Here is a 9,576-nt window from a genome sequence, read left to right as displayed (position 1 = left end):
TCAATCAAATTTCAAACAATAAAATAAAAAATAAAATAATAATAATAATAATAATAATAATAATAATAATAAATTCTCACTATAATGTTTTGGCTCTGACAAGTGCAAAATATTGCGTTTCTTACAATAGACATGTCTTTGACACGCGGGTGTTAATTTATAAAAAATAAAATAAAAATAAAAGACAAAGTAATGATGTCTCCAGTAATTTTAACATCATATTTAGAAATCGTATTGCTGTATAAATGAATAAGCTTCAAACGAACGAATATCACACCGGCCAGCGCAGCGTTCCCCGATAATAATGTATCCTAGTTCTTATGAGGGTTCTATTCGTGCCAGGCTGTAAGGTTCGTTCCTTTTCTATGAATTATCCATGGAGGAAAAAAAATGTCAGTTGTTTGTCATTGTGTAACTTTATGATCTATAACGGTTTGCTTGTTGAAATATTAATTATTTATCTGTCAGGGGAAGTTATTTAATTCCTAATTTATGTACTAAAATGTTGAGATTATGTAGGCTACTTTTATCATACAGTGTCCGTTTTTCGTGTTTTATTTTCACAAATGAATTTGTGGTTCAATGTGCACGTTTCCGGGGTCAGCTATTTTGAGTAGTAAGGTGTAAGCTGCACTTTAGGGACATTCACCGATTTACTCCCCCACAGTGATGGAGGCAGAAATGCGCAACACATGTGCAATGTGGGCGCGAGCGCCTTTGGGTGTCAGAGAAAAAGAAAAAATGACCACGTGCAATATATGGTCACTGAAAATGTCTGCTCCCACAGTCCCACTGAATTTCATTTATAGGCCAGTTGTCCGAAACAATATTTGTTCGTTACAAATCAGGATACTTTATTTAGTTCTTACTTTATCTATTAATTTATTTTCATGTTTTTGTGCATTTATTCCAAATCATTTTAAATATTTGTCAGTTAAAATATTAACAATTAAGTAGCCAAAAAGTATAAAATAAAGCATAGCCACAATGTCTGCGTGAAGTGTAATTCAATTATGTAGTAAGTTTAGGTGTAATTTTACAATTGTCCTACAGGTGACTGCAAGAAATGATTTAATGTATAGCCTAATGTAGTAGCTATAATAACAATCATCATCATCATCTTTCTCATAGTGTCGAACATTATTAAAACGGTTCAAAATTGTACACGTTACTCGAAGATCCGTATCTGTATTTTATGCTGAGCTGGCATATCTTCCACAGGATTGCAAACAAAGAACCCCTCAACAATGTCATCAGAAACGCTTTAAACAAAATGGAGGTAAACCCGTTTTAGGGAACCTGTCCAATCGAGGGTCATATGCTAAGCCGAATTATTAATATGCTTATTACTTAAATAAGATAGCTATATATTTGCACTGTGTGGCATTGATCCAGCATCAACACAGATAGCATCACTGGAGGCGCCAAATGCGGACAAGCACCATTACGCCCAGTAGTGCACAGAAAACAGCAGAATGCCTTATCACTCCCTGCGTGCAGAGCCTATTGCGTGAAACATTCTCTTGATAAAAAAAAAAAAAAGAAAAAAAAAGCCTGCTAGCTTTACAGTGAACGTAAATGTACTGAAAGCCAAGGCAGAATGAGCAGAGAAAAAAAATCCTTTGTAAAAGTTCCATATACCTTGCCGAGAATTGGAAGTGAGATTAGGTTCTCATGAAAGACAACGATTGTGACTTCGTTTTATGCAATACCTTTATTTAGCATATTTACACGTGAATTTATAAAAAATATATAACTAAAGCTTTCTTCATATTTACATTAACAATTTATTACTTTGTTCACATAGGGGTTATTTAATGTACATGTTTAAGTAATGTATTTTCACTATTTTAAAATGCACTGATGCACTAAGATGACAAATCGTATTTTGCATCTGCTATGCAGTCGTTGTCATAAATGGCATAGACAACACCAGTATGACTATTGGTTACACGACCAACCACCAAAAACAGCAACCTGGAGACAGTTATAATTACAGTAAAGAACAAAGTCGTATACATTCATTCGGCTTTACAAAGATTGTATTCCCAGAGCGCGCTGAACATGGACATCACCGTCGAGAGATGTGCAGTGGTTGAACTTACAGTTTGCTTTCTTGAAATGGGAATGATTTCTAAGCTGCTGTATCAGCGCTGTTACGAGGATGAGGTAGAAAGACTGAGTCCGTGTATACTGCTCAAGTGCTGCTGCTTACTTAGGGGACTCGGTGGTTTTCTGTCTCCTGTGGAGGACAAACAGGAGGACATATTTAGAGAGAAAACAAGTCGTAACTCTCCTCACATCCAATCAAGTCATTGTCTTTTTGTTTTTAAAACGTTTAACGTCACGTGTAATGTATGGGATCAGGCCACCGGGGCATGCATGTTCTAATTTATTCGATTTTCTAAAATAGGTCACTCTGTTAAAATTTCAAAAAAAAAAATATATATATATATATATAAAAAAAATATATATATATATATATATATATATATATATATATATATATATATATATTCTGAAAGAAAAGTTTCTGAAATGTACTTATTATTATTTTTTTTTTTTTTACAAATGCTGCCCCAAAACTGACCTACTCGATATAAGACATATCCTATATGATCAAAATTTGCCTGTAATCCTATGTTAAAGTAAGCTAATGCGCAATGTCTACAATGAGTAAACAGCATTAATCAATAGTAGAAACGCATTCATATGGGCCTATTGATGTGACCAATCATTTATTAATGCTGGTGAGCATAGGCCCCAACTGAGATCATACTGCAATGCGTATACCACTCAGTTTACCCTGCATGACCTCATTCTCATACGAAATGTTTATGTGCATGCCTAATGATTTGGTTGAGAACATCCTTGGTAGGCTTCTATATGAGAGCTGAATCAGAATGATCTTTTTCTTTTCCTCCAAGTGTTGTTTCTTGTAATTGCTATGTAATAACAGAGTAATAATAACAGTAGATCTATCTACTGACGTTAAATAGGTGTATCGATATCTTAAAGTTGGCAACACCTATAACTGTCAAAATATTGTGTTTAAAGGCATGCCCATGAAAACTTCGATCTATCCCTAAAGTGCCGTTAAAATATGACTGATATCAAAGTATGATCGTGCATACCATCTCGCACCGCATGTTTGAACGCCATAGAAGAATGGATGTCACTCGGGTGCATCGCTACGCCACCGCCAGGGTGTGAGAGACTGGTGCCCTGGGCCTGCCAATGGTGCCCTGGGCTCACATAACTGCCTGCTGGACCACTGTACACGCCGTACTGGTTGGAGGGAGAGTAGGCGCACGCTGGGACATAGCTAGACAAAGTCGACGAAGGCTGAAGTAACAGAAGAAAAACAAGCACATTAACAGAGCAAGCAGACATCGAGAGGAGAGAGGCAGAAACACACAATATGCAAAGTAATACATAATAAGGTAACGTTTATTGTTAGGCTGCGTTTACATATAAATACGCGCGATATAAATATTACTAACAAAGTGTGTAAGCAGCTGTATAAAAATAATTAACCTACAATTTAGGAACGATTTAATGTAGATATTACACAGAGCACAATAACATGAAAGGTAACTTCCAAAGTCATCCAAACTATTTTTGAACAGAGCTTGCATCTCAAACAATAAAATACAAGTTTATAATTGCTACGGTACCTGAGGGTATTTTATGTCTGCATCAATTGCTGATTTGTCTATTCCATTGACTCCATGAGCAGAGGGAAATGTCGCTCTGTTGACACTACTCCAGTCCTCCATTTTTGGTGCGTATCCTTCAGCGCTAGCAATAGCTAGGGGGGGAAAAAATATTTACATTAATGTAACTTTCTGTTTTTACTTTGCTTTGCAACAAACCAAATCAGAATTACACCAAGCTGAATAAAGAATTACTAATGGAATTAACGGTAACACTTAATTTTACAGTGTCCTTGTTACATGTTACATGTACTTACCATAGTAATAACAAATTATGCATAATTGCATGCAACTAACCCTCAACCAAATCCTAATCCTACCCTAACCCTATAGTAAGCACATTTAGTTGCTTAATATTACACAGTACTTATAAAATTACACTGTAACAATGACACCTTAAAATAAAATGTTCCCGAATTAACTGACAGCGTTAGTCTGTTTTTCTCTTCCTTGCAATGTAATGATTTGAAACGATCTTTTAAATACATTCGACACAAATGTGCAGCGTATTTTTACATGAAAAATGTTAAGCGAAAATTCTGCATAGATATTTGCTTAAATGGATTTTGAATAAATACATTATTATCAACTGCTTATGGTGACAATATTTAACGTATTGTTATATATAATAATATATAACATGTTTTCTAATACAGTATTTTCAACAGCATGTTTTATTATAATAATGCGTATTATAACAAAATTCTATGGGGGGCTTAATGCGTAATAAGCATTTATTCGTTATATTGGACAAATAAGGAATTTAACGAATAAATGCTTATCACGCATTAAGCCCCCCCATAGCATTTTTAATTATATATATATATATATATATATATATATATATATATATATATATATATATATATATATATATATATATATAAGCACCTATCAGCAGGTCACAACCTTTTACAGTACCGAGAACCTGAAGGCCTACTCCGTATGGTATACGGATTTGTGTAAAAATATACCTTAGTGACTGTTTTCTAAATGTCAGGTATGTCAACACATTTCTAAACTTTATCTAAAGTTTTAAAATTCAGATTATTTAAAGCAGATGATTACATAGGCCTCCTCGGTTTGCTTTGAGTAGATAGTGAGGCTGAGGCCTGTAATCGTGTGATGTACAAGTAAGATTTGTTGTCTAAACCAATAGCTGTACAATAAGTCTCACCTGTAGGATCCATGAAAGCACGAATACCCAATATATTGCTGACCGTGTGAGCCGAAGGCCATCCACGGGGAATGCTTACATGCCCACCCGTGACAGGGACACCGGGAGGATTGCTCATTTTGGTCCCGGAAGGAGACATTGCATTGGGGTATGAATACGGGTATATGTGGTTATAGGAGAGGCCGGACTGCGGAGGTGCTTGTTTGCCATTTTCATATTGGTTAGGTTGGGAGAGGTTTCCAATCTTGTTCCTTAATATCCGACTGATAGAGCTGACCGAAGGAACGTTGTACTTATCACATACTCCGTCCGCGAGAAGACGGTCCCGGATCTCCCATGCAAAAATTCCCGGGTCTCCCTGTTTGTAGTCCCGTATGTTTTTTACTACATTAGGCGTTGTTACTCGTGGTTTGCTGCCACCGATTGCGCCGGGCAAAATGGACCCAGTTTCGTTGTATCTCGCAAGTATTTTACTCACACACCCATGGGAGACCCGAAGCTGTCTGCTTATGTCACAGGGTCGGATGCCAAGCTGGGCTAACTCCACTATTCGTAATCTTATTGCATTGGGCAAAGGACGTCCATTGACAAAAACTCCCCCCAGCTGGTTCACCTCCCCGTAGTTTTGATCTGTAAGAAACAAAAGACATTGAAACTTCGGTTAAGTAAAATGAATGTCGTAAAACAGCATGGCACATCATATTCAGTGACCTGAGCACATCAAAGATTTTTACATGAAAATGGCGATCTTCTTTCTCTTTCTGCATTCTCTTAAATACCAACATTTTTTTAACACTTGAAATTATCAGTAGAAATAATGAATAGTATTACTGGACTATTGAGACAGTATATAGCGCATAGTGGCTTTGTTTTAATAATTTAAATGCTGATAACTAAAGCAAACACTGAACCATTCAGTTTGAGGCTCAAAGTCACGGTTATTTCTGGTCTGAATAAAGCATCTCTCATGAAGCGTGCAGATGTGAACGAGATCTCACCCATTTGATCTTGCGATGCGTGTCTTTAAAGCAGTTTTCCTTCAATGGCTGAACGCTCCTGCATGCGGTTGCTGTGTGGAGATGTTCGGAAGACTTCGACAAACTTTTGTCTATTCCGGCTGCAAAACTTCTACATGCCAAACTTGTCTAGGGCAGAATGGGAAACGAGTGATCCTCTCCCGTTAAAGAGGGATTTGTCTGATCCCGCAGGGTGAAGTTTGCTGGAGTTAATTTGACGCGTCCTCCACGTCAATCTAACTGGTTACGCGGAGAACGATGGGTTGATTTCATTGGTCCAGAAGTCTGCGGATAGGCTGCGTGTGTGCGCGTAAGTACCATCCAGTATGCAGTTTAACCATTTCAATATATTATTTCAGATTAGAAGGAAAGAGAAACGCTTCGTTTAAACTTGACACATTTCCAACATTAATGCAGTTGAAAAAGCAAAGGAGTGGTCTAAGAGGTGTAGCTACAACAGAAAAGCTGTTTACGCGCCCGCGTTCCGAGGCGTAAGAGAAATAGACATGTATTCTGTAGTGCACATATTCTACACTTTCAATCAGCTATAGAAAATAATTTGAATGCGCCTTTGCCAATCCGTGCCAACCCGTGCATCAGTGAAAGCTTGATGACTTATCCATGTGTCGCTAAAACAACGAACTTTAAAATGTACCACGCTCTATATCAGTTATTTCATACTTAGGCTAATCAATGTCTAAACCAACTAGCCATTAGACATAGGACTCAGTTTGCTGTGCTGTCACTTCTACATTTTATTTAAGCAAATAAACTTTTATGGATAGCCTAAATAATTATATACTTTGACGCTTAGGCTAAACAAATAGGCCTATGTAAAATAATTTGGTGGACCAATAATGGAAATGCTCCATTAGCGTGATGCAGAATTGAGTGAGGAAAATTCTGGATAAAAATACTTATCATACACTTTGTACATGGAAAGTCAGTCTAATTAATTTCTCAGCACACGTGCTCCAAATATATTTGCAATCGATATCTTTGTCAAATGAATACTAGAGTTATAGGGTATTGACTGAATTCCAAAGGCCAACACTATATCACAGCATGCTCACAGAGTTTCCTGTGGAAGTAAAGATGGTATAGTTTATTAGCTCACAAAATGTCACTTGTAAAAGTTTACAGACGACCCAATAGAACAAGAAGCGGTGTCACTATCCGTACATATGTGTAGGTCACAAGTCTCTAACTTCAACACATGGAGAACATCATTCCAGATCATCTCACAACATCTGTGGCAAAACGCTCAGTAACGAAATCAAAGAGGAAAAGCGTTCTGTCTACTGTGTTTTGTGGGAACACACAAGAAAGAATGTACGGGGAACATAGTGTCACAACAAAGTTCTATTAGAAAATAGACATCAGCATCACAGACGTATTGTGACCGTGACCATGTGTAAAATGAGGTGTTATCACCGAGATGTGTGTTGTGCGTCACAGTGAAACCATTCAAAAGAGTCCGTCAGGTTTAAGTCGTGGTCAGAACCCATTAGGGGACATATTGAGAGCAGAGAGCCAAAAGTCTCCCCCCTCTGGATAATTTAGGCAATTACACTAAGTAGTCAAACTTCGTGGATACACAATGAGGTTAGCAGAGAGAAACGGCTATAGAAAATTACTTCAGGAGCACATTTGTGAAACATGCAGACGACGAACTCACTTCATGGGTGTCTTTCACAGGATTCTCAGGTATGCAGGCTCATCGCACGGCGCTTCACCGACTTTATTTAAATGGAAACATGTCATGCAAAAAAAGATAAGTGTAGAGGATTGTAGCGCATTGCTATATGACTGCTGCTGTGATGTATGTCCGCAATTACACTTTTTTAGTTTGAAATGTTATTGTGCGAAAATTCTTGAATAGGTTTAATGATGTGAACGGAAATTGTGCTTCCTTCCAAAGGCATTATATATTTAGAATGGTTCGATTTAAGACTCGAAACTCGGGGACTTGAGAAAGAGAGAGATAGAAAAAGGAAAAAAACAAGAAAAAAAAAGGGAAAAAAACGCATTTCTAAACAATTTACAATGCACTGTTCTTTCTTTCTTTCTTTCTGTCTTTCTTTCTTTCTTTCTTTATTTATTTCTTTCTTTCTTTCTTTCTTTCTTAATGACTTGCGATGTAGCTAGCCTATTTTAGGGGCAGATAATATAAAGTTGTATCTTGACAGTTTAAATGCGGCATGCACAATAAGCAAATCAAAACACAAAAACATTTTTTTTAAAAACCGAACAGATTTACATGCTGGTTTGTATGTTATAATAGCCACATATTTTGACATCCTTCTTTGGTATTATGTTTTATGCCTTTGTAGTAATAATATTAATAATATCACTTAATGCCTGGATGGTAGTCTGTATAATCTCAGTATCTATTAGCATAGCCTAATATGTCAAAGCTAAAATAATATTATTTTTGACAATATAGGCTAGGCCTAGTGTATTATTTGGAAAATAAAAGTCTATTTTAGAAATGAATTAATGCCAGTAGGCCTAACGCTTTTGTTGAACACTGATATAATTTTGACCACACGCTTCACTCGTTCATTTAGAAATATAATGGACCGACAAGGCTAATGTCACGTATATGATTCTATTACAGTCATGTAGTTTAAAATATAGCTGATAACTGTGATAATTTAGGATAAAATTCATTCTGCTGCATTATATAACTGATCAAGATTAAATAAACACATTAAGCTGAGACTCTCAGATTAAATATGTCGTTAGTTGTGTTCATATTTACCGACTGGTATGTTTTGTTGATTATAATTTCACAGTAGGCCTACACCCATTATCTTCAAATATATCAAATAAACTATATGCTATCATTTAGAGCCGGTCATTGGTCATTCTCACTCTTCCTATTCACAGATAAAGACCGATGCAAGATAGGATTAAGATAGGAGAGGAGAGGTGCTCTCTCTCCCAAATGAACACTGTCAAATTTAAAATAGAACTAAAGTCTGGTTTGACACTTAACGTCTGTTTAAAGACTGATCTCTCTGGTCTAGCGCTTCTCAAATGAGTAGGCTACTATTTTTGACATGAACATTTGTCACATGACGAAATATCGCAAACTTTAATTTATGATAGTATTCTAATTGTATATTATTATTATTATTATTATTATTATTATTAAAATTAACCCACACAACGTGTACATTTCAATGAACTGTTAATTCAAAAATATTATTTAATAACACTGAATCAATGTATACATTAATTTTTACAAGCAAAACAATGTTTTATTGGTTTAATCAGGTAGAATGGGCTCTTTAAAGTAACGTTTGCAGGTTACCACATTTTACAATGAATTACAAATATTTATTCAGAGTGTGCACATGCACAATAAAACATTTATAGAGAAGCATCAACTTGATTAATGCTTTTTAACAAACCTCAGACACCTAAAGTATATAATTCCCAGTTATGATTAACAAAGCAATAAAAATGTGTGGTTATTGCAATGATAAATATGACTGTCGTATTAAAACGTTTAAGTCGCGGATGTGCACGAAATATATTTTGTATTATTGTTTATGGTCTCAGTTTTCTTTTATCCAGATGGACGGTCTATATTACGGTTTATTACAGACCCGTTGTGGCTCGGGTCTTGATTTAGTGTTTGTGAGTTTTGTGATCTCAT

At 36.0% G+C, this 9,576-nt stretch overlaps 1 protein-coding gene across 2 annotated transcripts; it reads right to left on the bottom strand.

Annotated features, from left to right (window-relative positions):
* Positions 1–1,703: 1,703 nt before the first annotated feature.
* Positions 1,704–6,258, bottom strand: pax1a (paired box 1a). 2 transcript variants are annotated; one of them, XM_084394201.1, is made up of 5 exons: positions 5,892–6,258; positions 4,894–5,523; positions 3,678–3,811; positions 3,135–3,345; positions 1,704–2,242 (listed from the first exon to the last, which is right to left on the bottom strand). In XM_084394201.1, the coding sequence occupies exons 1-5, from the start codon at positions 5,893–5,895 to the stop codon at positions 2,157–2,159; spliced, it is 1,065 nt and encodes a 354-aa protein (XP_084250327.1). In that variant the 5' UTR covers positions 5,896–6,258; the 3' UTR covers positions 1,704–2,156. The 2 variants fall into 2 exon arrangements, with proteins under 2 accessions (XP_084250327.1, XP_084250328.1); XM_084394202.1 differs by having other exon boundaries at positions 3,145–3,345; positions 5,892–5,985.
* Positions 6,259–9,576: the final 3,318 nt, after the last annotated feature.

The sequence above is a fragment of the Rutilus rutilus genome (genome assembly GCF_951802725.1).
Source record: "Rutilus rutilus genome assembly, chromosome: 21".
In the NCBI taxonomy this organism is placed as follows: Eukaryota; Metazoa; Chordata; class Actinopteri; order Cypriniformes; family Leuciscidae; genus Rutilus; species Rutilus rutilus.
This window is presented reverse-complemented; position numbering and strand designations above follow the sequence as displayed.